Source organism: Polistes dominula, unplaced genomic scaffold (assembly GCF_049000335.1).
Source record: "Polistes dominula isolate Pdom_NZ unplaced genomic scaffold, Pdom_raw_medaka contig_28, whole genome shotgun sequence".
In the NCBI taxonomy this organism is placed as follows: Eukaryota; Metazoa; Arthropoda; class Insecta; order Hymenoptera; family Vespidae; genus Polistes; species Polistes dominula.
In genome coordinates, this window is record NW_028300879.1 from 6,053,557 (window position 1) to 6,081,404 (window position 27,848).

At 30.6% G+C, this 27,848-nt stretch overlaps 5 protein-coding genes across 9 annotated transcripts; 2 read left to right on the forward strand and 3 right to left on the reverse strand.

Annotated features, from left to right (window-relative positions):
• The first annotated feature begins 286 nt into the window (after nucleotides 1-286).
• LOC107068803 (prestin) lies at nucleotides 287-4,501 on the forward strand. Its single transcript, XM_015325570.2, has 10 exons — nucleotides 287-796; nucleotides 923-1,195; nucleotides 1,599-1,777; nucleotides 1,865-2,029; nucleotides 2,094-2,198; nucleotides 2,331-2,464; nucleotides 2,545-2,707; nucleotides 2,797-2,997; nucleotides 3,079-3,327; nucleotides 3,412-4,501. The coding sequence occupies exons 1-10, from the start codon at nucleotides 691-693 to the stop codon at nucleotides 3,847-3,849; spliced, it is 2,013 nt and encodes a 670-aa protein (XP_015181056.2). The 5' UTR covers nucleotides 287-690; the 3' UTR covers nucleotides 3,850-4,501.
• On the reverse strand, nucleotides 4,502-7,934 carry Mpcp1 (Mitochondrial phosphate carrier protein 1). The gene is made up of 6 exons (XM_015325571.2): nucleotides 7,779-7,934; nucleotides 7,522-7,693; nucleotides 6,145-6,305; nucleotides 5,792-6,028; nucleotides 5,200-5,496; nucleotides 4,502-5,115 (listed from the first exon to the last, which is right to left on the reverse strand). The coding sequence occupies exons 2-6, from the start codon at nucleotides 7,658-7,660 to the stop codon at nucleotides 4,888-4,890; spliced, it is 1,062 nt and encodes a 353-aa protein (XP_015181057.1). The 5' UTR covers nucleotides 7,661-7,693; nucleotides 7,779-7,934; the 3' UTR covers nucleotides 4,502-4,887.
• A 521-nt stretch (nucleotides 7,935-8,455) lies between these two features.
• RIOK2 (RIO kinase 2) lies at nucleotides 8,456-11,782 on the forward strand. Its single transcript, XM_015325569.2, has 5 exons — nucleotides 8,456-8,615; nucleotides 8,698-8,839; nucleotides 8,909-9,287; nucleotides 9,383-9,667; nucleotides 9,751-11,782. The coding sequence occupies exons 1-5, from the start codon at nucleotides 8,550-8,552 to the stop codon at nucleotides 10,283-10,285; spliced, it is 1,407 nt and encodes a 468-aa protein (XP_015181055.2). The 5' UTR covers nucleotides 8,456-8,549; the 3' UTR covers nucleotides 10,286-11,782.
• A 380-nt stretch (nucleotides 11,783-12,162) lies between these two features.
• On the reverse strand, nucleotides 12,163-17,030 carry LOC107068801 (CUE domain-containing protein 2). Of its 5 annotated transcripts, none has more exons than XM_015325567.2 (5): nucleotides 16,893-17,030; nucleotides 15,542-15,631; nucleotides 15,107-15,443; nucleotides 14,860-15,033; nucleotides 12,163-14,723 (listed from the first exon to the last, which is right to left on the reverse strand). In XM_015325567.2, exons 2-5 carry the CDS (start codon nucleotides 15,628-15,630, stop codon nucleotides 14,463-14,465), a joined length of 861 nt encoding a protein of 286 aa, XP_015181053.1. In that variant the 5' UTR covers nucleotide 15,631; nucleotides 16,893-17,030; the 3' UTR covers nucleotides 12,163-14,462. The 5 variants fall into 5 exon arrangements, with proteins under 5 accessions (XP_015181053.1, XP_015181051.1, XP_015181054.1 ...); XM_015325565.2 differs by having other exon boundaries at nucleotides 16,663-16,979; XM_015325568.2 differs by lacking the exon at nucleotides 16,893-17,030 and adding an exon at nucleotides 16,167-16,600.
• Nucleotides 17,031-17,823: 793 nt separating this feature from the next.
• On the reverse strand, nucleotides 17,824-26,971 carry LOC107068806 (uncharacterized). The gene is made up of 9 exons (XM_089173595.1): nucleotides 26,585-26,971; nucleotides 25,832-25,975; nucleotides 25,483-25,735; nucleotides 25,311-25,405; nucleotides 21,935-21,994; nucleotides 21,307-21,847; nucleotides 20,862-21,130; nucleotides 20,442-20,792; nucleotides 17,824-20,345 (listed from the first exon to the last, which is right to left on the reverse strand). The coding sequence occupies exons 2-9, from the start codon at nucleotides 25,955-25,957 to the stop codon at nucleotides 19,716-19,718; spliced, it is 2,325 nt and encodes a 774-aa protein (XP_089029721.1). The 5' UTR covers nucleotides 25,958-25,975; nucleotides 26,585-26,971; the 3' UTR covers nucleotides 17,824-19,715.
• Nucleotides 26,972-27,848: the final 877 nt, after the last annotated feature.

The following is a 27,848-nucleotide window of genomic DNA, read 5'->3' on the forward strand; positions in this document are numbered from 1 at the left end:
ATCATTAAAATATAAAAATAGATTAATCATTATAATTATTATTATATAATATTATAATAATGTTTGAATTACAATCGTGTTTTGAATTATTTAAATTATTATTATTATTATTATTATTATAAATTATTATTATTATTATTATTATTATTATTATTATTATTATTATTATTATTATAAATTATTTTTGATTATTGAAATGATAATGAAATATGATTAAAAAAAATTACCATTGTATATCGTTCTAAGAAATACACACACACACACACACACACACCCATAATCAATGATATATCATAAAGAGAAACACTTTTGAGTAGTAGTTTAAAACCACGAGGTAACTCGTGACCGAGCTAACGTTGGATTAGGCGGATTAAGTACACGTGGCCCTTACTATCAAAATAAATCATACAATAAATGTTTACAGCAGTGAAAATATTGTTTAATGATAAATCATTGATAGCTGGAAAATATAATTTCAAGAACTTAACCAAGAATCTTTGAGAGACATGCGATCAGTTCTATCAAATTTGTCAACTTTCAAAGATAGCAAATATTTTTGTACAATTATTGTTATAGATTCGAGTCACATGACGAGAATATTGTTTAAAAATAAAAATACTAATAAAAGTTCGTATTCATTTTTGTAATTAGAATAATTATATTTTATTTGTGTGTAAGAAGAACAATAATATGGAGAAACAGGATGATGTTTTGTTGCAATTACGAGTGGAAAGACCACTTTATGAACAAGAAGCTTTAAATTTGGATTATCATTATGAACGACCAAGAACATCTTGTAAGTTTATGTTTAAACAAATTGATTGTTATATTTATAATATAACATGTAATAATCTTAATCTACTAATTTGTTTTTAATTATTAACTTTTAACGTTAATGATATAATAATTTGGTTATTTGCAGTCACTCAATATGTGAAGGAATTTGTTAAATCTAAAAATTTGAAATCATGCGTGAGCTCAGCAATACCAGCTGTAAAATGGCTCAAACGTTACAGATGGACAGAAGATTTGGTTTATGATATTATTGCAGGATTAACTGTAGCTATTATGCATATTCCTCAAGGAATGGCCTATGCACTTTTGGGAAATGTACCACCTGTTGTTGGAATATATATGGCGTTTTTTCCAGTTTTAATATATTTCTTTTTTGGTACTTCCAAGCATGTATCAATGGGTAAATAACTAGTAAATTATAGATTATATATACAGAATGTAACAGAACATGTGGGATATACTTTGGGAGTTGATTGTACATTTTAAAATAATTTCAAAAATTCATGTGTGTGTGCGAACACATATACTCTATCTTCAAGTCAACTTTTCATAGACCATTCTATGGTTTATCATTTTTATTTTGTATCTATTAGATAATCACTGTATTTTCTCTCTTACAGTGAAAACTTGTATAGTATCATTATGTAGTTTTTCATTTATTATACATCATAGTGTGCATCAATTATTATATGTAGTATGATTGGCGGCATGATTTCCATTTTATCATTTCTTACATATTCCGTTACAACTTGTATACTACAAATATTATATTTTTAGTAATCATTAAATGCATTTATATATAGGAACATTTGCTGTTGTCTGTCTTATGACTGGTAAAGCTGTAACATCATACTCATTACCATTAAACGATCATAATGGAAACTCAAGTCATACAGCTTTTACACAAATAGACAAAGAATATTATTCATTTACGCCAATCCAAGTTGCAACAGCGGTTACATTATTAGTTGGAATATTTCAAGTAAGTTTATTTAAATCATCCTATCTTTTTTTTTCCTATATAATTTTATTTGTGTGTATATATAATTAAACAAAGAAATTTTTCTAGATCATAATGTATATATTTCGATTAGGAGTTATAAGCACGTTACTTAGCGAAACATTAGTCAATAGCTTTACTACAGGTGCTGCGGTCCATGTTTTCTTATCACAGATCAAAGATCTGTTGGGATTAAAACTTCCAAAACAGAAAGGATACTTCAAACTTATTCAAGTATGTATAATTAAAAATTCAAATATTTTTCCTAATATTTGTAATATTATTTGAATTATTTCAGACTGTTATTAATATAGCCAAAGAAATATCTAATATAAATGTTGCTTCTGCGATTGTATCAACAATTGCAATTATTATCATGGTCTTCAATAATGAATTTATTAAAGTAAGCTTATTTTATTATTTTTTTATATTCAAATATTTTATATAAAAATAAATACACTCTCACACATACACACACACACACACACACACACACACACATATATATATATATATTTTAATTCTTTTATCTTAGCCATGGGCCGGAAAAAAATGTGGTGTTCCCATACCCATAGAACTAATTGCCGTTGTTACCGGTACTTTGGTATCTAAATATGGCAACTTAACTGAAACATATAACATCCAAAACGTGGGGGACATTCCTACGGGGTACGTATATCTTTTCTAATCGTTAGAATTAAGTTTTGCAATGATTAAATTGTATTTAGTTTTAAGGTGCTTTAAATCAGATTACCACCAGCTGAATTACCAACGTTAGAATTACTGCCTTTAGTCGTAGTAGATAGTGTTGCGATAACTATGGTCTCTTATACGATTACCATGTCTATGGCTTTAATATTTGCTCAGAAGCTTAATTACAAAGTTGACTCTAATCAAGAATTATTTGCTATGGTAAAACAAAATTTCATTTAATAAATAACTTCTTTTATCTTCTTTATACTTATAAAACTAATATTTATATGAATTATTTTTAATTGTAGGGAATTAGCAATATAGTTGGATCGTTTTTTTCATGTATGCCATTCTCAGCATCCTTAAGCAGATCTCTTATTCAACAAACAGTAGGTGGTCGCTCTCAGATTGCTAGTATTGTTTCGTGTTGCATATTATTGACCATTCTTTTATGGATAGGTCCTTTCTTTGAACCACTTCCAAGATGTGTTCTAGCTTCGATTATAGTAGTAAGTAAAATATAATGGAAAAATGATAAAATAATGTAAATATCAAAATAAATATAATATAATATTGAATAATCTTTTTAGGTAGCTTTAAAAGGAATGCTTCTACAAGCTACGCAATTAATTAAATTTTGGAAATTAAGTAAAACTGATGCTGTCATTTGGATTGTGACATTTCTTATTGTGATATTAGTCAATATCGATATTGGATTATTAGCAGGACTATTAGTTTCACTTGCAAGTGTATTATTACAAAGTATTAGACCGTATACGTGTTTATTAGGTCACATACCAAATTCAGATTTATATTTAGATCTTAATAGATACAAAGCGGTAAGATTTCAAAACTTTTTAAGTTGCATATAAATAATTTCATGTAATATTAAATTACTAATTTTGTTTATATTGTGTTTACAGGCTAAGGAAATAGAAGGAATTAAAATATTTCATTACAGCGGATGTTTAAATTTCGTCAATAGCGCTCATTTCAAATCTGAAGTCCATAAACTGATTGGTATTAATCCGCAGAAAGTTATTAGACAAAGAATGAAACTTAGACAAAAGGGGATTCATTTAGATGAACAAGATTTTGAACATAAGGATGGGTTACGTTGTATTATTATGAACATGAGTGCTATAAGTTATATAGATCCGACAGGTGTTAACGCGATACACGCAATAGCTTCAGAATTTGCTGAAATCCAAATTAATTTTTATCTAGCCAATTGTTCCAGTCCAATATTTGAGATGATCAAAAAATGCGAAATGTATATATACAAAGAATTGTCGTTTAAAATTTTTGCAACTATAGAAGATGCTGTATCTTATGTTCGATCCACTATCTTATCAAGATGACCGTATCTCGCATTTTACTTAATAAGGCATAAACAATATTAATATATATTGTTTATTAATAAGTAATTTTATTCAAATGAAATGTGTAATTTAAGTAAAAATATTATTTTTGTATTTTACTCTTTAACTACACTTTCATAATATAATGAGATTTTTAATCATATACACATGTTAATAGAAAACAAATCAATTTAAATTTTTAGTACAAAGTATATCGTGTTGTACTTAGATATTTTTTATCATCTGGCATGAGAATGACAAATGTACATTCATACTTAAAAGAAAACTCCTTAGCTATAATAAGTGCTTAGATCTTATTATCTACAAAATATACGTGACGATTATGTACAATAAAATTGCACAAATATATTTTTGAAATTATGTAAAAATATTATTATTTCTGTGAATAGTATAGCTTAAAAATAATTATTACAAATAAAAAAAAAGAGGATCTTTATCTGATGACAATAAAAATATTTAATTTAAAAACATAAATAAATATTTTACGAAATGTCCTGTAAACCGTGTAGTACAAACAAGCAAAGGATAATTTATACATGAAAAATTAAGTCGAAAAGCATAAAATAAAATTTGTACACAAAAGTAAAAATAATATGGAGGAATGAAAATATAAAAGATGAGAAAAAAACCATTTAATCGAGTAATCATTTTGTTTATTTTTACAATGATCACTCATATATACAGTAACAGTATACAGTTACAATGTGTAACAATAGCTGTCACGAGTCCGTCTCACGAAAGCGCTAGTTTTTTTTCTTTTAATTCTGTTTTCATCGTGGAATTATAGAACTAAGAATATTATTAATTTTATTCTCACTTCTAATATAGTCTGGCAGTGTTGCCTTCACTGATGAAAGTTTAACTTACTGATGAATAAATACACAAGAAAATAAACTGTCATTGGACATTGTTCAACAATGTTATTACGTATGAAATTAGTTGAATTTTCCTATAATTTTATCCTCTAACTGCGATCTTGTTGATGATCCAATTAAAAAATTTGACCATTAGTGGTATTTAAGCAACACCATATTTCTTCTTAAGAGATTCTGGCATTTCCGGTGGTGGTGGACGTGGCATGCGAAGCCAAACTTTAACTGCATCGTAAATGAACCACTGAGCTGCCGTTAAAGTACCAATCATAATGATCCTAGGTCCCAGTCCTTTCCACACACCGGCAAAACCAAGTTTTCTCAATACGTCACCAGCTGTAGCACCTTTTTCTTGATTAAGTTTGGACACAACCTTAAGAGAAATTAAATATAAATGTTAGTATAGATATAATTATTATTCTGTAATTACTATAACCTTATAATTTGATATACTTACAGAATCAGCAGGATGAGAAACAACAGCACAGAATACACCAGCAATATAACCAGCAGCGAAGGTAACTACTAACTGTTCTCCTTTGGTACATTCTAACCTTGGTTTAGGTACTACATACTTGTACAATAATTCAAGCGTACGCTCAAAGCATGCGAATTTCATCATAGTATATGGGATTTGACGTAACCATAAAGGTACCAGACCTTTGTAAAAACCGCCAAGGCCTTCATCTGCATACATCTTTGGGAATGCCTCTCGTAAGGTATTTGCGAAGCCTGGCATTGTCTGAATTCTGACCTATATAAATGAAATATTTTATTATGCTTATTATTATTATTATTAATTTGAATATATTTCAAAAATATAATTATCTAAGAAGAAAGAATGAAAATATAAGAAACTTACAAAATAAATGACAAGGATACGACAACACAAGGACGAAGTGTAGTATGGACTGAGCGAAGGTGTAAAATTGAGAGGGTTAATGGGATATTAAATTAAAGATTTAAATATGTGCATATAAGTCAGTAAATCTTTGACTCCATTGACCTTATTATAAAATTATTATATAATAAAAAAAATAAGAAATTACCTTTGCAGCTTCAAGCGGAGCTAAACCAATGTCGGCAAAAAATTCTGCAGATGCGGAAGAAACAAGGTACAAGCTAGTTCTGTATTCATAAGACATTTCTTCTCCAGCAAGAGCAGAATAATAAACTTTAAAAACTTCATAAAGTCCAAATTTGAACATTCCTTGAATAGAATATCCAAAGAATGTAGGTGCCCATCCTCTAACTAAACCTCTAGTTCCATCTTCAGCTAGAGTTACCTATTCAAAAATAACATATTTAAATATATACTATTTTTTTGGTCTGCAATAGATTAATTTTTCATAAATGAGAATATATATAAATATATACTGAAATAAAAATTTGATTCACGTACACGGAAACCATTGAAAACTGATTTATATTTAGCAGGGTCTACTTGAATACGACATTTAACTAAATCCAATGGAGTAACCATGGTATGAGTTATACCACAAGACAAAATGCCTCCAAGTCCGCATAGTGCAAAATATTTGTTAGAACCAAATTCGCAACTATCTGTAAAGAGAATTCAAATATCAAAATGATTATAATATCTCTTTCATATAACCCACGTGAATGAGTTGAAACGTTGACATTAAAATGCCTGACAATAGAAAAAGCCTGATATTGAAATAATTTCAGTTTAATCAAACTTAATTTTTTTATTTTTTTTTTATATAAGTTCAAAATTCTTTTTGTTTAGATTCAAAAATGTTTAGCCCACCCTCATATTCGAATTCATTGAGAGTTAAAAACAAAAAGAAAGAAAACGAGTGAATCGAATTGACGATATCGATCAGCTGACAAACTCGTGCATTTGGAATTTAAATTTGGCAAGATTTCAAGATCCGTTTTTAACGGATCTGCTACCTTGCCCTATTCTAATAATAAACCATTCAAGTAAAAAGAAAAGCGTTAGATTGGTTACTCGGTCGCGGTCATCATTCAAAGGCAATGTTAATCATTATTTTAGTTCGAGTATCATTTAAAAATTCCGAAACTAAGATCGGCACGCATATTCGACAAAATGGCCGCTCCTTATGCAACCCCACATTACTCCGATATGATAAGTGGAATACATGCTAATGACAATTTTTCTTATGTTTTAATTCGTATTAATTATTTCTAAACAATTGTTTATCTTAATTATTGATACAGTATTTGCAAAAAATTCATTGTATTGAATATATTTATAGATTTTATTATAAGCGACATTGAGAGAATGCGACACATGCAAAGCGACTCCCTCATTTAACGTCAAAAATTTGAATGCGGTGAGTTAAAAGTTACATAATTATTAGCTAATAAAATAATAATACAAATAAACGATGAAATTATCGAAGTTCTATCTTTTTATTTATTTAACTCGATAATAATGTTACCAAATATTAAAGGAGGATAAAACGAAGTATCGAGACTATGTCAACGTTGCGACAAGAAACCATAGTAATAATTTTTACATGAATTACATATTATGTAACATCGCGTCACATGCGAATAAAGCCGTAATCGAGATCATTTTTGTTAATTAAAAAGAAAAGCATGTAAATTTTTGGAAATTCGATTAATAAGAATTTTCTTTCGTAACTTTACGATTGACACATTAAAATACTATTAGTTAGATTATTTTATAAACCTCTTAACCATCAGAATGAAATATCTTTTCTGTTAGAAGTTGTGTATAAAAAAATTTTTTGTTAATTAACAAAATTTATTCGAAAATTATACTGACCGCCGTTAGCGGAAGCAGCCGAAATGGTTCGATTTTTAACGAGCGTTTGCATACTCTCATCTTGACCCTGACACCTAACATTGGTAAAAGGTGTGGAAAATGGTGATAATTTAGCGGTTTCCCATAATGACGACCACATCTTTTCTGTCTCCCTTTGAATGAAACACTTCACCTGAATAAAACACCATACGATTATTCATATATATAGATTATTATATTTAAAAGAAAAGAAAAATTTAATTTATAACATAACGTACAAGATCTTTGCAGGCACAACTCTCAACGCCGCGTAGATGAAAGAGAGTGGTAAGGCCAAGGAGTTTTCTCTACTGACAGAACCGAATACAGTCATAGATGGCACAATATTCAAATTAATCAATTCGAATGAAAATGCGACATCTAGAGGATTTTATTTGCTAAGTTATCTTTTCTATAATTTTTATATTTTAAATTATAATTTTTAAAAAATATCTTATCAAATGATAAATTAAATATTTTTATTTTCTTATTTATTCTACAAAAGTTAGATATATTCCTATAATAAAAAATTGAAATTTATTTAAGTATTCGCCATTACTTTAATCCAACCAATCGCAGACAATTAAATGCCATCGATTATCTAATATTCATTTTGATTGGTTCTTAGGCATTATTAAATAGAATTTTTCTTTTTTTATATTTACTAATTAAAAGGTATATTTATTATTATAAATATTATTATATCGCGTTTAAGTTTTTTTTATGAATTTATTAATTGTTACTTGTTATACTTTTTAAACAAATTCCATTTTTTTTTTTTAATTTTTTTCTTATAACAACACGTTCTTATACAACATGCGTACAACGCATGTATGCGTGAGTGCCACACTAACGCGCTCTAGTGGCAAAATATCTGTCCCGTCATTTTCAAACATTTCTAATACATTGCGATCGCCCTCTTGTTATCTAGGCTCCGTGGTATTGGTAGAGAGGTAGAAGCACATGTACACAAATAACTTTTAAAGTTGTATATTTATTAGAATTAAATTATGGGGAAGTTAAATGTAACGATGTTACGTTATTTAACGCGGGAAGATTTCCGTGTATTGACGGCAGTAAGTATAAACAATATAATAATATATTATTAGATTTATCATAACATCAAATAGTGTGTATGGATAATAATGAAATTTTCAGATTGAAATGGGTATGAAAAATCATGAGCTTGTACCAGCTTCACTTGCTGCGCAAATAGCAAATTTACGTTATGGTGGTGTTCATAAATTGTTGAAGGAATTATGTAAACATCGATTACTCAGTTATGAAAGAGGGAAACATTGTACGTTATTCATCAATATTTACGTTTAATAAGCATTGATACATTTCATATAATTAATTATTATTTTAGATGATGGTTATCGCTTGACAAATGCTGGTTATGATTACTTAGCCTTAAAAGTACTGGCACAAAGAGGTGTTGTTGGTTCTTTTGGAAATCAAATAGGTATTGGAAAAGAGTCTAACATTTACGTAGTGGCAGACGAAGAAGGAAATCCACTTTGTTTGAAATTACATAGATTAGGTAGAACATGTTTCCGAAACATCAAAGGAAAAAGAGATTATCATCAACACAGAAAATCTGCATCGTGGTTATATCTGTCTCGAATATCTGCAACAAGGGAATTTGCCTATATGCAAGCACTCATGGATAGAGGATTTCCAGTACCAAAACCAATTGATTTTAATCGACATTGTGTTGTTATGGAGCTGGTTGAAGGTGGACCTTTGTAAGTTTTTACTTTAAATAGAATTTTAATAATTTGTATTAAAAAAAAAAAAAAAATGTTTACACTGTAGTAACAAATGAAATTTCAATGTATAGGTGTGAAGTTCATGAAGTAAATGATGTGGAAGAATTGTATGACGAATTAATGAATTTAATCATCAAATTTGGCAATCATGGTGTTATCCACGGTGATTTTAATGAATTTAATATTTTGATTACGGATGATGGTAAACCGATTATTATTGATTTTCCACAAATGATTTCTACCGAGCATGAAAATGCAGAACATTATTTTGAACGTGATGTCAATTGTATTCGTGATTTCTTTAGAAGAAGGTTTGGATATGAAAGTGAACTTTATCCAACATTTAAAGATATTCTGTAAGTTTAATTTATTTTTATTGTAAATATATATTTTTTTACTATACAGTTTAATTATATTTGATATATTGACATATTTTTAGACGAGAAGATTGTATTGACATAGAAATTAAAGCTAGTGGTATAACAAAACAAATGGAAAAAGATGTTTTAATGGAAATGGGTTTTGAAACGAATGAAGATGAAGAAACTTCTAAGATTGATAATGATGATGATGATGATGATGATGGTAATAATGATGATAATGATGATAATGATGATGATGATGATGTTGTCGATGTTAGTGCTGGTGATATTGCTAATGATAATAGTAAAGAATCCAATTTCGAACATGATATAAATGAATTAAGATTACGAGTGGAACAATCGATGAAAGAAGTTGATTCTTCAGAAGAAAATGTTAATGAAGATGCAAGGACTACTAGAAGTGCTGTTAGTACTATTATATCACCAGATGATATAAAAAAGAGAACAAAACGATCTTTAGAAAAACGAGAAAAAAAGAGTCAATCTAGAAAGATTCTAGTAAAAGGTGAAGCTAGTGCAGTAACTAGAGTTAGAAGGGAAAATAGAGATGTTATCAAACAATCAACTGAAGGTATATGGGGCTATGATTAATGTAAGATTATTTTTCTTTTTTTTTTGAATAATTATAATAATAACAAAATTAATGTCTTTTTACTGTACAAAAGTAAATAAGTAATAAATTAGATTTGTATAATTTACTTATTTCATTGTACATATCACACTTTTAACTTATATTTTATATGTAATGTAATTGTAACGTGATTGAATTGAAATTGTAACTAAAATATTCTTAAATGAATTATTTTTTTTAGTTTTACTTTTTTTATTTTATTCAAATATAAAATTCTATATACATATATTTTCGATCTTGTAAGACATATTATCTACGGTAGAAAATATATTTTGCTTTCTTACAACAGATGGCGTCACGTTTCTTCATTCAAAATTTCGGTAAAATATAATAATTAGTTTTTTTTTTTTTTTTTTTTTTTTTAATATGAAATTAAAAGAACATTATTATTAAATATTTTTTAGCCTCGATTTTAATTTCAAGAGAACTTGATTACTACTAACTTTTAAATGTTCATGTGATTTCATTTTTAATTAAAGTTTATATTTGTAATTTTTATTAATAAATGATTACACAAATGCTACTATCAGGAAAGGTGTATATATGTAAAGAAGGTTTTATAATAATAACTGAAAGAAATAATAAAATTTTTTGATGGAAGAAATTTACAAGTCGTTTTAAATGTAATTGCAAAAAATTTAATTATGTACTATGAACGACTGTAAGTTTTTAGAAACCACTTAGAAATAGTACTATTGTGTGTTGACATATACTTATTTTTTAAATTTAACGAAGCATAATATGTATGAGTACATTAGCTACAAGATACTTTACACGATAAGGTTTCACAGCAATGCTTTGAATTATACTTCTAAAAGAAAAAAGAAAACATTGTTTTTATTTTGGGAAAAACAACAAAATTTCATTTTGAAATAATACATAATAAATTAGTGCAAATTATTCTTATCTTCAAATAAATACTAATAAGTCAATTCATTAATAATGAATTTTGATGAAACTTGTTTCTTCTGAAAAATAAAATATTAATACCGATTGATACTTTTTAACCATTTTATAAGGCCCCGAAGTTTCCATATGTTATTTAACGGGATGTAAAATCGTGTTAAGCACTTTGCATCAATCTTGTTTTCTTCAATGTCGCTGATATATGCAATACCGCTTGTTTATTCGTTAAATTATTGGATTTATAAGAATTACTGAAATTCTATGGAATCATCGAATTTATTAAATCGATAATAAAACAAAACTGAGCCATGACAATATGATTGATAAAGGACAACAATGGAGATGATTGTTGAAAACATCATTCAAAATGAAAATAATAAAAATGAAATGTGTCTATGTTGTATATAATATAGTATGGTAATCTAGAAATTATTGTTCAAAATGCATATATATATCGTATAAAGCTGAGATCTACAGAAATTTTGCAAAAAAACTAAAGTACTCTACTTTGCTTCTATTTTTTTACTCTATTTGTATATATATATATATATTACATACATATATAATTATATATATATATATATATATATATATATATATATATATATATATATATATATAACCATCTAATGTGCATATTTTCTGAAATATTAGAGTAGCAGTAATAATTTTGAAATTCACAGGTAGTAGAATACATTTAGTTTACAAAGAACATGTTTTGCAGAGATTATAATTATTAATATAGTTATATGTTATGGGTATATTTAATTTATAATTATCTATGGCAAGGGTTGGCCCGTTATGAGACATGTACGATATTATTTTATAATCATTTTCATGAAGTATGCAAAACCTTACAAGGAAATAAAAAAGAAAAATTTAATATTTCTAAATAGAATTGAAAAGTAATATATTTTAAAACATATTCAAAACTATGCGTGCATGTTGGACTTTATTGTTGTACTATATAATTTATATATGTTGTATTAATATTATATAATAATTATATAAGCTATATAAGAAATCATCAACTAAATGATATTTTGTTAGCAGAAAATAGGTATTGTTTCTTATCTACTAAGATTAAACATACTTCAGAATAAATAGTAAATATATATACACACATAAAATGTGCACATATTGCAATTGTATTATTAATAAAAATTCAAGAGTTGATTAATGCTATCATTTTATACACAATGAAAAAACTGTAGAAATACAAAATTTATCTTTTCATACACTGACAGCAATGATGATACATTATTTGACAATTTTCATTTTTCTATCAGTTTGCTGTCAATACGTGCAATATATAAACATAGTATCGCGAAGAGTACATGTCACAATTAACAGCATGAGAATATTATTATAAATTGTTTGATCAGATTTTCTATCATAGATTATATGTTATCTAACACAAAAAGACTATAACAGTGGTTATGTGTATACTATCTTTTTAAAAGTAGTGATGATAGCAGTAAAAATAGTAATACTGATAAATCATATGGCGTGGGGTAAGCAAATTTTATCCCGCCTAAATGTGTGGTATATATGTTCTTGCCTACCTAAGACGTATACTAAGATTTATGATTTCAAATCTCTATAATTTTATATTAATTTATAATACCAAACATTTTCATATGTACGTTCATTAACTATAACCGAATAAACAAGATTTTCTGCTGTTGTCGATACCGTTAGCAGAAAATGTTTTTATCTTAATATAATTATTATTTTTTTGTTGATGATTTTTGATTATTTAACGGACAATGACTTTTTTTTACAGTCATATTTTTTATAGTGGCTTATATTTTACTAAAATGCTTTATTAAAGTTCTAGTTTAGTAGTAACACTAAAATAACTGTTTCTTATTAATCCTGTAAATAGATGTGTCAAAAAAATGTTGTTATTTTTTTTTATATTTTATTTTATCATGAGTGTGCAATTATCAGAAATTCACTTTGTATACGTCATTTTGCCACTACTTGGCAAACATCATCATCATCATCATCATCATAGGAATAATTTAATACATTAGTTTCTCTGCACTATGAACATGCAGTAAGAGAAACTTTTCATGATGTCTATTTATTTATTAGATTTGAAGCAACTGATCACACTTAGAAACTATACGCTCTCGTATTATTGGAGGTTTATTTTGATACATTATTTTATAGATTAACTAAAAATGCAAGAAGATACGTGTTGATAGAAAAATTGTAAGGAACCAAAAGTTTCTTACATATTTAATAAATATTATGTGACACAAAAAGCAATAAAAATGAGGGTATGCAAAAATATAAAATATCAAAGGTCATTGACAGAATATTGTTGGAATAAATGGGCTACAGCCGAGTTTACAATAGCCAGCTCACTTACTTGATTGAAACTTATTTAACAAAAGAACAAAAAAGTAACAATAATCATAAAAAAATCATGCGCTTTTGTCAAGTATATGTAATATACCTTAATATAAGTAATATATATGTTAATGTAACATAAAATGTTAATATATAAATTAACATATAAATGTTGCTCTCGTAGGAACCTATAATTGTTAATTAACATTTTCAAAAATGCATGTTTAACTCGTTCCCATAAGACATGTTATTATATATTTATTAGCTGCAAGAATCAAAAAATTTTGTCATTTGCTAGATTATGTTTATATGTGACATACTATGATAAATCTTTTTTTTTTTTTTCTTACAAGTCTTTTCTAATCATCAATCATCACTTTATACCTGCAATATAATATTTTTCACTAACTGTACAACCATATATATCCAAATAATGGATACAAGTATTTTTTCCATGGCCATTGTACGCTCGATCAAAAAAATATCATAATCTGTATCCATATACTACGTATTGGATTTCAACAACTTCACATATTTGTTTATAAGTACATACATAATAATCGAGCATAAACTTATTTTGTACTACACATTTGTTCATTTTTTTATAACATGTCATAAGATGTAAACAAAAATATACCATTTCAAATATTAAAAAAAATATAATATCAGTTAGAGAGAGAGAGAGAGAGAGAGAGAGAGAGAGTGAGAGTGAGAGAGATGTCACCGAGATATTTGTTAAAATCCAATACTATCAATACGTATCACGCGTATCACTACATAAGCGAGATGGGAAAAATCTAAGTCGAAGGCTTAATTAGAAATCAGATGCCTCCAAGGGGGTGGGTCAGGTGGTGGAGGCAGAGGGACTGGTTACGGACGGCAATGACCTCGTTTTCTACCGCCTTCGTTGCCTTCCTCATCTTCGCCTCCTCTTCGTACTTCAGTATAACGTTCACCTTTTACACTTACGATTTTATTGTCCAGATAGCGCACTAATTTCTTTGGTTCTGTTTTAGGCGCAACCGGACGATGTTCCCGAGAATCATCATCCCTGTCGACGTAACTATACCGAGCGATGATACGTGACTTCAATTCTTCGTCATTTACCCTGGCTTTATTCCGACCATTGGGCTAGTATACATAAATTTATCCTTCTTTATTTTTCATGTAAACATATTAAGTATTATGTATTTGCTGTTAAATTACTTCAAATATTCAAAATACGTATATATATATATATATGAATTTATGTAGGATAAACACATACCGTTAAAAATGTCAGATTGCTGACAATACTTTGACCAGCTTCTTGACGATGCAAAGCTAATTGAGCTGCTCTGGCTATATCACCTCCAGCAACTGCTAAACAATGTCGAGCTTCAGCTGGGCTAGCTGCTGGAAACATTTCTTGTAGGAGTGCAACTTGATTCCAAGATGATTCCTGAAAAGGTAAGAAAGTTAATTAGATTATAGTTATAGATTAGAAGGAGGAGATGCGTCTGGATTGTATGTACCTCAGAAAAGTATTCTCCACTGGAATCGCTGCCCGCATCACTAGTTTCTGAGAGATGATGTACTCGCATTCTTTGAGTACCAGGCGGTAAAAGAGCTGCCAAACTAATATGACTCAATGGATCATGAGGTTGGCAACTTTCATTTTCTTTACTTCCCTGACGTAATTTACTTTCAACGTCATGTAACCATGTTGATACAGCTTCTTTTTCGATAGTTGAAAATTCCGGAAGACAAGCAGAAACCATTTCGCATAAACCATCCACATCTAATTCTTCTTCCATAGCATTTTCTTCTACCATGCTTACCACATAACTGAGTACAATGTCGTCGATTAAACTAAGAAATACAATATTCAATATAAGGATACATATTTTAGAAGCAATAAGTAATGGATTTATTTATGAAGTATTATTATTATACTATGATAAAGTTACCTTAACTGTGCAGTAGGTATTTGTTTTCTTACAAAGCTAAATAAAGCTTTTTTAACTAACTCTTCTTTTTCATCCATTATGCGGCTCATTCTGTATACATAAAGAGATTATAACATTTAACAGCATACATTGATTTTTGATCATTGACTAAACAAAAGAATCATTACCTCAATATAATTACACGTTGGATGTTAAAATCTCAAATAAAAAAAGGAAGCAGAGGCTATTTTCCTAATTCCAATGAAATAGTTGATCAAACTATTTTTGTCAAATAATATTTGATTTAAAGAAAGAATGAATTATTTATGTCGTGGATACAATGTTTCTTTTTAAAGAAATGATGAAGATGATATAATGAACGATAAATTTATATTTAAACAAAATATTAAAAGTACAGAAAGTAGGTCGTGGTAAAAAGGAAGAGACGAAAAAGAAGCAAAAAGTATTTGGATTACGTATAACATCGTAAAAGAAAATTAATATTATCAGTAATGACACAAATTGCACTTTTCAAATGTATACAAGTGAAGAAAAGAGGCCATCGTGTTATACTACTTTTCACTAATCATAGTGACTTTTATAAAATATATATGACATGCATGTATACCTACGGATATATACATACGTGACGTATATCTTCGAATATTATCATCATCAGTCATTGATCTGATGTTAGGTTAAGAAAAACAAAAATTCATGACAGCGTTCAAAATAAATTAAGTTCACGCTATTTGCATAGAATCCTTTTTTGTTGATATATATATGTATCTATATATATGTATACATATATATATATATACATACATACATATATATGTACATACATACATATATATGTACATATATATATATAACACATAGGAGAAAAATTTATAAATAAAGTAATTAAGAAGAAGAAGAAATGTTTGGAACGTGCACAATAATAATAGCGATTAGAAGTGACAATTATTAAAGAGGAAAATAAGAAAATAGACAACGAAGCGACAGGTCCATAGTTAAAGCGCCGGTGTCACATCACGGTCGAAGCTTTTTGACTTTGGTGAAGGTGTGTAAAAAGCTTCTAGTTCGACGTCGAGGTCCTTTCATCCCTCTTATAAAGGATGCCCGAATCGAGTACGAACCTGCTTTATGTTTGTCTCGTTCGTTTGACCTGTCGTATTCTTCGAGACGCGATGTGAACCCCAAAGGCTCGATAAAAATTTCGTATACAAACAAGATTCCTTAGATTTGACAGTTCGACGTTAGAAGGGATAGAGGGAGGTATAGTGGCGTTCCACAATAGTCGACAGGCTGCGTACTAGGACTTAAAGAAAAGCGGGTGTAACTTAGTACTCGTTTAATTTCGTTTTACTTCTCTCTATCCCTTTTCTTTCTCCCTTTTTGTTTCTCTGCTTGGTTTTCTCCGTTGGGTTATGAATAGAGAGAAAAGCGACCTCACCGTTGTTGAGAAATATTAATTATTTCTACGATATAAGTTGTTACGGCTTATTCGGATCAGTCATACGCCATCTTGTAGTGTATTTTGTATATGGCGTAAGGTTAGGTCGGTAATGTCATTTTTGTTTTGTAGGTAATGTAAGTATTCTTTTAGATCGATATTTATAAATTTAATCGTTAAATCTACGACATTTGAATTATACTTTTAGTGTTGTCGAGCTTATTGAAGTGAAAATTTCTTTAGAATGGGTGTGATTTAAAAAAATAAAATGCGGTGATGTAGTGGGGAAAGAAATGGCCTTAATACTACGTAAGAAGAGAACAAGAGACAAACATATCATTATTTATACAAATTTTTGATTTGCAAACATTTTTTAAAGTGTTTTATTATTTACTTTCTTTGTAATTATTATACAAATGCGCGCCTGTATGAATGCAACCCTCCAGACACACTTTGAAAAGTTACTTGCGAACGCCATCTGTTGGAACGGAATTTTTTTCTGCCCGAAAGATAGGTAACCCGTCATACATACGTGTATAAACAGTTTTGACTGCAAAAAAATTCCGTTCCAGTAGGTAGCGCTCTCAAGCAACATATTCAAAGTGTGTCTGGAGGGTTGCATATGAATAGGCGCGAATTTTTATATATAATTAAATTAATAATTAAAAAAATAATTACAAATTAAAAGTACAAATAATATTATAATAATATAATATAATAAATTATCCTCGAAACAGCTAATTTTAACAACGTTTAACGACGAAACAATTTTATTGTACTATTGAAATAGATAAATTCTGTATTTAATCTGAATATTTTTAAAAGGAAGATAATAATATATAAATTATGTATTTTGCCATACGTTGTAATAGCTGTTTATTTATAAGACATAATATTTCACATATTACAATATACATATATTTTCCAATTGTAGAATCAACATCGTGCGATCGATTGAATATTTACCCAATACTGTTCTTTAACACGTATACTGTAATATTTTGAATAATAAATCAATCTTCTTTGTTTATTTATTAGAATCTTTACAATAAGACGAAATGCACGATTTTCGAAATGTTAAATAAACGAGTACAACAATCTAGATTCTAAAATTTAAATGAAGATATTATATAAAATCTTGTAGACATGCTATCAATCTAAATACTTTTACTTACAGATAATCGAATGCATCCTTAATTTATTTCTAATTTGTATAAATGCATCGATATTTTCAAATAGAATTTTAACACCGAAAGAAGATACATAAATTTTTTCACAAATTCGTATAATATTTAAATGCATTTCCATCGAATGCTGATTATGACGTGTTTTTTTTTATCGATATGCACATCAAATAAAAAACAAATAACTTATCTTCCAAAATAAATAATTATATTATACATTGTTTTTATAGCTATATTTTCAGTTAAATACGAAAAATACAATATTTTTCGCTAATTTTAATCCTTATCGGTCAAAGGGTTGATTGATATAAAAGAACTTATCATCTCATATAGGATTTTTATTTTTAGTAATATTTTAATATGATCATTCCGAGTAAAAATTTGTATCTAAACTTATTTTTGAATTATTATTAGTACACTGATTTTAATTCAAATAAAGCATACAAGATATTTATTAAAAAGTATTCTCTTTAAAATTAAATAAAAAGAAACAAATAAATTAAAAATAATAAATATAAAAAAAAAATAAAAATAAAAATATACGTATATATATATATAATTATAATATTATAATTAATATTTATTATTAATTATTAAAATCTCAAATATTTTCAAATAAAGTAATTAATTTCTAAACGTAAAATCTCGGAAAAAAAATATTTTATAAAACTTCGAAAGATTTTAAGCATTTTAAGAATTATTATAAATTGGAATCTCCAAAATTTGTATAAATTTCACCATGTAATCAGTAGGTTTTTACCTGTTCAGTCTTGTCACCTTTCACGTGAGATACGACTGTTAGAATTAAAACATCACGTCAAAGATAATAATATAACCGATAAGGGTTAAAATCCAAAATCAACGGTAACAGGATAATGTTTCAGTTCGTGCGGAAGCTTTGATTTTTTATTTATGTTTAAAGATATTTTTTGTATCTTATCACGCTCGATTCTTTGGCGTATCATTTAAAGCCGTCTTCTCAAACTGGTTTCGTTACCAATAGCTTCGATTTATCATTAATTAACGAGACAATGATTTAATATGTAACTTGGAAGTAATTATCATATTCTTCTAGTTCCTTAAAATATTTCAATTACGCTTAGATCACACAACAACGCATAAATGTGAATTAAAATGAAGTAAAAAAGGAGAATTGACTTTTACTATTAGAACCATAAGTAAAGGACAACAATGTAGAAGAATGTTGCACTCATCTTGTTTTGATCAAATTTTGTCTCATACTTTTCGACCTGCTCACCAATAATCAAAAATATTACTATGTAAAAATAAAACAAAAAAATAAAAACAAAGAAACATATTTTTCGATATCATCTTCTTTGTATGGAAAAATTGAATTGTTTATACGAATTTGTATCTTAAAAACTCAATTTGAAAAGTGAATAATATTATGATTGACTTACTGTAAACTTCATAACAATATTAACGACAATGTTCGCAGATAATCATCATTCATTGTTCGAACGTATTTGTTTTGTCGTTTTGGTTTGAATTACCATTTAGTTGCATTTTAACAATTGCAAGTAAAATCGTTTTACTCTGTTTTGTTGTCCTCCTTCGAGCATGGTTCTTCATCTTCTTCTCCATCTCGCTCATCATCACCTTCTCCAATATCAATAGAGCTGTGATCAGTCAAATCATCTTTACCATCTTTATTACAACCTGGTTCCAATTCTTCAACGATATCTTGTTCTTGTTCTAGAAAGTCTGTAGGTACGAATTCCATCTGATCTTCGCAATCATTCAAATCCGGTGGGCCAGGTATTTCACAAAAATTAATTTCTCTGGTCTCATCATTGAGATCATCACCACCTGGATCATCTTCTTCGTGAAAACTGATAAGCTTTTCAAATTTCACAGGATTTGAGTTATCTTCATTACTTTCGGGAAATATTTCGGTGGGACTTAGAGGTATATCCAAGGGTTCAGTTTTGACTGTTGTGGGAGGAGATGCTGGTGTAATTGGTCTTTGTAAGCGAATTTTTGTGAAAGGTCGTGGCTCAGGAGGTTCCGTTTGTTGTCTTTTTTGCGCGCGTTTAGGACTAGAAAGGGTAGGAACGCCAGAAGTAGAAGGCTTATCTTTGGTTTCGTTTACGATATGTGGCACTACTGGTTGAGATATTAACGTTTTTGATTGAGGTATAAGCATCGGTGGTTTCGAGTTCTGCAAACGAATAATATATTCAAAGTTTAAATTACTTAGCTTCAAAATACGGTTTCTATATTCATACTCCAATATTATCGAGTAAATATTTATTACCTGTGAGGAAGGACTCGGACCAGCTAATCCTTTAACCTGTAATGCCTCAGCTGCATTTAATAATTGAGGTAATTTGTCATGAGCAACATTGACTTCACCGCGATACATGAACTTAACTAATGCTTCAACTTCCCAAAATTTCAGATCTTTCATTAAGATTATGGGATGCTGACAAGGATTTTCTCGCAACAAATCTGCCAGATAATCGCTACACGAAGATAAAATCATCTTATGACATTTCAGAGATCGTCCTTCGCAAGCTAGGGTTACATCAACAAACTGTTCCGAATCCAGAAGGGATGGAAAACTATTCTGCATGTTACTATGGTAACTATTCCACCTTAGACACACCTGAAATTAATACGATTCATTTGAATTTGTTCGATCAAAGTAAAGTATGTATAACTTTGTTTCAAATACCTCCGTAGGTTGTTGATGTACGATATTTTGTGGCACGCCTTGTGAAGCCTGTCTCGGTGGCATCTTAATCGTCGTTGGTGCAACCTGCTTCACTTTTAATGGTATCGTTTTTAATACAAGAGTCTTTGGCTGTCGTTGCTGCTGTTGTTGCTGAGGAGAGGGTGCTGGCGCAATATTTCTTATATGTGGCCTCATGAATGACTGTGCTATTCTAATGGTTTTAGTGGTAGTTGCATTAGATTGTGAGACAGGCGTATTGGACTGTAAAACTATAATAAAATAAAACTAGGAATTAGAATATATATATATATATATATCAATTATTTAAAATTAACATCAGTAATATGAATATTTCTGTGAATTAATGTATATAGTAACAATAAATTAAACGAGAAATCGTCGAAAATCAGTGATTAATTTTGCAGCATGTGGTTCTGTTGTTTACCGTGATAACTTCTGCCGATGAGTCTGCCACCATGGTGTACCCTGAGATGCCGATGGAGGTTGGTGGTTCCGCATTGTCGAGGATTTGCGCCACCCCTGACAACAACGGCACCACATATACGGCACTGAGCACGCAATGGGTCATTCGCACATAGGTCAAAGTGAGCCCAAACTGCGCTGGGATTGGCCATCGCTCGGAGACTGCGCGCGTGGGATCTCACCCTGTGGGTCGTATTGGTGTGCCTACTAGCAGCAGAGGGTGGAGAGGAAGTCGGCGACACAACAGGCATTCCATTGTCCTCGAGATAACAGTCCTCCTCATCTTCCGGTTCCTGCTTCATCGCTATTCCTTCAAGTTTTTTGACTGACTCAACGATCTCGTCGTTTGAACTTGTGTTAGCACCACAACTATCGCCACTCCCTCGAGCACTCAATTTTTGTTCTTGGATGATTCTGTGCGAAGTCAGCTTGGTGGTATCCGCGTTACCGGTCACCAATACAAGCCGACCTGTCGTAGTTGCACCGGTATTCGCCGTCTTGAATTATTCTTATTCAACGCTTGGGTTATCAGTAGTATTTCTTTTACTACTTTTTTTATTCTTCTACTTCCCTTTTGTCAACGTTTAAACTTTTGCACTATCTCGGTTCTCTGCTATGGCCGGAGTTGCGTCTTTCTGCATTCTTTTCAACTAAAATGCAATGAAGTATTGCATTTATATCTTGAAAAAAAATCCTTAAATATCTTTAAATTGGACTAGTCTTTGGTTAGTACACAAGAGAGAGAAAGAAAATTATGCACGATTAATATGATCCTTACATTTATTTGCTATATTAATTGAAATCGATAAAAGAAAGTCACGTGACGTTCGTTTATTTTCCGTGGAACAAAAAATTTCAGAGCAATGTATCGGCAAGGAAAAATAACTTTATTCCTTATTGTTAATATTTATATGTGAAGAAAAATAGAAGAACATAGCGAATAAATTCGAAGCAACAATTTTCGACCAAATTAGACGAATGCATTAAGAAAGTTATTGAACTCTTAGGTGGTATGCTCGTCAATATATCTTCTCAAAATTTTGGGTACGTTCCAATGAAGTCCATCGCATTTCCTATTTTCTACAACATTGAGATACACAATCGGCCATCGATATGCATATTTAATAACACAAGTGAATTTTAGAAAAAAGAAACAATTATAATTTTATCTGATATTAAGATCAATCACTGTGTGGGATTCCCCTTTATACATTCTTTAGAATAATAATACTTTTAATACTTTTTTGTACTGATTTACAAAATAAGAATAAATAGACACAATTTGTATTAGTAATATTTGCGTCTATTGATATTATATTAAATTATCTATGCAAAATAACGTCAATAATATTTTATATTAGTCTCATAAAAACAAACGATCTTCTCTAATGTATACGACGATGTAAATATTTAAGTAATGTAACTGATTGAAACGATTTTCGTGGGTCATATATACGCACGTGATGATGATATTTTCTCCTTCTAAATTATTACCAAATAAAGATGATTTCAAATCAAATCGATAATATGAATGATTTTCAAAATTGTCATTCGAATGCTGTGAACTGAATCATTTGAAGAAAATCGAAGAAATTTTGGGAAATATCGCGGCAGTAAAAGGCATCGTTCGAAGCTATCGTAGAAGTCGTTCGCGAAGGTTTCTAAAAAAAGCACCAACGATAATCGTCCTCGACGAGCCGATAAAGCATGCAACGTTCGTCTTCTACCCCCTTGAAGCTCCTTCCCCAATCGAAAAAACAAGGCGACGAGCGTCTGTTAACGATTTCTTCGAAACGTAGGAGCGGGTACTCAACAATTGTTAAGAGTTTAACAGATATCGAATATATTTTCATCATTTCTAACACGTTTTATTTGAAATGTTGTTCTGAAGCAATCTTTCATAGATTAAAAATAGCCATCTCGTAATATTGTAAGTTCCAAAATCGATATCTATCGATAAAGACGATCATTATACTGTTCAATATTTGTAAGTCTCACGCGATATCCTATCAAAGATTATTATATTTAAGTAATATATAAACGCAAGTGTGCTTTAAAGAAGATTTCGAGAAGTCCCAAGGCTTACGGAGGAGAACACATTAGCACGCGCTACGTATTTCCCCTTCCTCTCTATCGTCCGCCCTTCCCTTTATACCTTGTCGCGTGATCTTCTATATCTCTGCTATAGCACCCACTCGTATCGTTCTATCTCGTTCGTGCTTATACTACCCCACGTACCGACCTACTACTCTCCCTTTTTCTATTTTCCTTCTTGCTCCCTCCATACCGACCACGTACGAATAAAAGCCACGACCGGCTATAAAATGGCTACCGTTGCGATGACACACGGAACACACCACGCAGGGTTGGCTCCTGTTCGTTTATTGAAACATACAAAGATACAAAAAAGATTCCCGCGCGAGAGAAGATAAAACGAAGCCAACTGTGTGGAAAGGGTGAGGAGGAAGGGAGAAGAAGCCACTGACGTCGTCGTTGTTGGACTGTTCAATCACTAGTGCGCGTACCGGATCGGTAGCAGTGTTGGTTTTATCGACCCTGGTGCGTTTTCACGAAGACTGCGTGTTCTATTTTTCTCTTTAAATTACGATGTCAAATATTCGAATAACATCTTGGTTATTTTTTTCTTCTCTCACGCACCAGGATTTCTTCATTTTTATTGAATCGCGCGATTCTTTTTATAATCATTACGCCTGCTATTCTCTCCTCCTTTTTCCCCCCTCCTTCATATTTTCGATTCGCATAAAATCGGCTTGCGTTCATCGACAATGCGTCAAGTTAGCAGTGGCACGACTATAGTTACGAGTTAACGCATATATATATACGTGTATATATATATATATATATATTCATCAAATCGTTTGCATAAAATTCGTTCTCTCTCGCATATAACACGAAAAAAAATGTATGCACGTCGTCAAGTAACATTATGTATCTGTATCTTTACCTATACAATAATGTACACATATATATACATATACATATACGTATATATAGATATGTATATATTATATATATGTAGGTATATATACGATCAGTCGGGAAAGGATACCGCGAAAATCGTTGTCCCGGTATGAGAAAAGGCGGGACACGTCGTTGATCTCACGTAATATCGCCGATAGAGAGACAGGAAGTGGAAAATGTAAGACGACAAAAGAGCGTCCTGCACTTGGGTGGTGTCCTCGGGCGCACAGAGAGCGAGAGAGCGGAACGATTTTTCCCGAAGCCGAACCCGGGAGTGACTAAAATCGAAATCGGTGGACGAACATAGGGGCGCGTCAGGGCGCGCATGTGCGACGGCGCCGCCGGTCGTCGACGCATATTATCCGTCCGCGTCCCGTGTGTCGTCTCGCGCTCTCTTGCGTGTGCCTGCCTGCCTGCGTAGCTTGATTCCTTGCTTGTTTCTCTACCTACTAGTTTGCCTCCTGTTGTGCGTCTCTCTTGAGAGCGCACTCACCTACTAACCGAACTCGTCTCCCGTTAGCCAATCGCGAGTACCGAGTCTAGTCGAGACGAATAATCCCGAATCCAGTCGACTCAATCCGAATCTGCCGGCCGGCCGGTGTTTCTCCGGTCTTCTTCACGCGCCAATTCTCATTTTATCTCATTTCATCGATCGCCTACCGACCGTCTTTCGCTAGACCCTTACTTCCTCTTGCTCCTTCACCCCACTATTACCACTTCTTGCCCTTTAATCTCCCCTCTTCATCCTTCATCAAAAAGCATATCTCTTAAAGATCGAGCCGGTTACAGTCAATTTAAACGCCATCTAGTGCGAGCGACGACAAACGACTATTTTGAATTTATACACGTTGTTTTATGGCGCGTAAATTTAAAATATTCGAATAATTCGATGCTACTATTGTCTGAATTGAACGATAGGTTGAGGAAATTCAAAAGAATGTTTAATTTATAGTCATGCCAATAGTCATAATTTCAAATACTTACTTTTTTTTTTAGCATTAAGTTTCCTCCACCGTTCCATTTCAACGAATGACTGATGAATATTTTTTTCCTTCGGATTGCACTTCTAAAAAAATCATCTTATGAATAATGCTTTCGATATAGTAGTACATGATTTTAATATAATAATTAAATTAAATAAATGTTAATAACTCACTCTTCAACGCGTATGTTTTGTCAATTTCCAAATAACGTTCCCTCGCTAGTTGAACAGCTGCAACAGACGGTTCATGATTGTGCGGTACACATACTTCCGGCTTCGTATAATCTGTTGTTGTTAAGAGAATTCCTTTGCAATTGGTTATTCTACCGACACATCTCCAACGGATGTGTTCTGAGTGCTTTTTGTGCAGTGTGTAGATGTAATTATCGTAAATCAATTTTGGACCACCTCTATTCGATAATACGATCTGTTAACAAATTATTTGCTATAAAAAGTATATCAAATATACCTACATTTCAAGTGATTTAGGTTTTTAAGCAATAGTAGTCAAAGATTTTACTACCTCTGGTATGGAATCTTCAACGTTCACATTTTCACACTCAAATGAGATTAGCGTGGTACCGTATAAGTTATCTTGATTTGTTTCCATTAAAAAATCATTTAACAATAATTGAATATTCTGTGACATTTTTTCGAAATGTACAATCTGCAACGAAAAACGTTGATGTAAAAATGTTAAAGAACATGGAATTGCATTCAAAACATTTAACTTCTTTTATTTATATAGGTGTGCAATAAATTTGAATGATACTATTATCTGAAGTAGGGGAGGTATGCGAGAGTCAAAGTTTCGGTTAGTATGAAATTCATCGAGAATATTTCTGCATATTCCACAAACTTAAAATAACTTCGATAGACAGATGTTTGGCTTTCGATGATTTTTAAGGTTACGTACATTTGCATGTGATCTGACATGATCGGTTAATTTTCTGAAGATCGTCAGAAATATTTCTCGACGTTCGACAAATGCATTCTGCCTTTTGGTAAACTTTGATGTCTATAAGATCAAAGAACTTATTCTTCGACATATTATTTTTGAAGAGTCAATATGCATTTTCTTTGGCTTAATGTTTTTATTTCGAGGTATAATATATCTTATAATAATAATAATAATAATAAATTTTATATTAATTTTTTCTAAACGACATAAATATGATAATATTAAAAAAGAACAAAAATTGCCAACTAACAGTTAAGCGAACAGTACTATTCTTGAGTATTTACATTTTTTTTTTTATAATGACATCCAACTTACTTGAATCGTTCAGTGTACGAACGATTTTCGTTCGTTTCGAGAAGTCCTATAAGAATGTTGTATCGATCGATTTTAAGAAGATCAACTTCCAAATTAATTAAACTCAAACTAGTTTTTCTTCAACATTTATAAGACGGAATGAAATAAGATTCGCGATATAATGATAACTCGAATGAAAAACGAGACCGTTAACCAGTGGTGCCAGGACGTGAATTTTTCTCACGCATGCGCACTACCTAATCCTCAGTAACATATATACTACACTCAAATATGGGGTATCGTTAGAACCCCGTGACAATCGAAATACAGTAGGGATAATAAGAATATTTTCTCTTTATTACTTCTTTTCTTATCCGCCAATTCACTCGAATTAGGTTGCTGGTAATCTATCTCCTGGTTTCTGTCACTGTAATACATTAATATTACACTAAAATTCGATATATTATATAACATTATGCGACCTTAACGAAAAACGCGGGAAACGACTGGGAAGGGGCCCTTACGCGTACCTACTGTTGCACATAGATACGTTCATGAAAACAACCACCGTTGAGCTGTAACGTTGCATGCGCATGCGCACCAAGGCTCCCACGTGGGAGAAAATCTCACGTGCTGGTATCACTGCCGTTACCATACAAAAGAAAGGTCCTGCACGTGGCGTTTCACGCCTATCTTATGTCAATCGATAAAAAATATTAGAAAACGTCATTAAATGAACAAGATAATTTACTTTTTTAAAGAATACCACTTTGGTTCTTTTTTTCTTCTCTTACACTTTTCGAAAAAATTTGAAGACATTCAGGAAAGTCGCAAGGTGATTAGACAGGTGTTTGGATAATCGTAATCTTCAATTTTTTGTCATCATTTTCAAAGTAATTTATAATAGTACAGTACAATATTAATGAAATCAATTATATATTAAACGTTATTTGTTATTGTTGTTGTTTTTGTATGCATTATGTTACCAGATAACAATACAGATGAGATTAGCAGGTGTTCATTTTTGTTAGCGCTACCTTGCCTTCCGTCCCCGGCGCTGGCTAATTAATTATTTATACGTTACCTTAAATTGCTAAATAATTTTTTCTATATCTTCAATGGAGCCTTTCCTATCTATCTCTTTTTTTTTTGCAATCTTTCCACTCCTCCGTTTGTCTCAAGTATTTCCCTTTCGGTCGCATATTGGCAGCGTTTCAATGGTAAGAACTTGAAATAATTATTAAGGGAAGCCCACACACCCCGACTTACAAGGACATCTTCATCA

Coding starts and splice junctions, on each gene's coding strand:
- LOC107068803 (XM_015325570.2), top strand. CDS start 691: ATGGAGAAACAGGATGATGTTTTGTTGCAATTACGAGTGGAAAGACCA. Junction 797..922: donor TGAACGACCAAGAACATCTT/GTAAGTTTATGT, acceptor GGTTATTTGCAG/TCACTCAATATGTGAAGGAA. Junction 2,998..3,078: donor TTCTAGCTTCGATTATAGTA/GTAAGTAAAATA, acceptor TAATCTTTTTAG/GTAGCTTTAAAAGGAATGCT.
- RIOK2 (XM_015325569.2), top strand. CDS start 8,550: ATGGGGAAGTTAAATGTAACGATGTTACGTTATTTAACGCGGGAAGAT. Junction 8,616..8,697: donor ATTTCCGTGTATTGACGGCA/GTAAGTATAAAC, acceptor TGAAATTTTCAG/ATTGAAATGGGTATGAAAAA. Junction 9,288..9,382: donor CTGGTTGAAGGTGGACCTTT/GTAAGTTTTTAC, acceptor TTCAATGTATAG/GTGTGAAGTTCATGAAGTAA.
- Mpcp1 (XM_015325571.2), bottom strand. CDS start 7,660: ATGTGGTCGTCATTATGGGAAACCGCTAAATTATCACCATTTTCCACA. Junction 6,029..6,144: donor CAGTTTTCAATGGTTTCCGT/GTACGTGAATCA, acceptor ATTTTTGAATAG/GTAACTCTAGCTGAAGATGG. Junction 5,497..5,791: donor CTCCGCTTGAAGCTGCAAAG/GTAATTTCTTAT, acceptor TCATTTATATAG/GTCAGAATTCAGACAATGCC.
- LOC107068806 (XM_089173595.1), bottom strand. CDS start 25,957: ATGTCACAGAATATTCAATTATTGTTAAATGATTTTTTAATGGAAACA. Junction 25,406..25,482: donor CAAAACATACGCGTTGAAGA/GTGAGTTATTAA, acceptor ATTATTCATAAG/ATGATTTTTTTAGAAGTGCA. Junction 21,995..25,310: donor ACTTAATGCTAAAAAAAAAA/GTAAGTATTTGA, acceptor ATTGCATTTTAG/TTGAAAAGAATGCAGAAAGA.
- LOC107068801 (XM_015325564.2), bottom strand. CDS start 16,196: ATGATGATAATATTCGAAGATATACGTCACGTATGTATATATCC. Junction 15,632..16,152: donor CGTCACGTATGTATATATCC/GTAGGTATACAT, acceptor TTATGTATACAG/AATGAGCCGCATAATGGATG. Junction 14,724..14,859: donor GCAATCTGACATTTTTAACG/GTATGTGTTTAT, acceptor TATGTATACTAG/CCCAATGGTCGGAATAAAGC.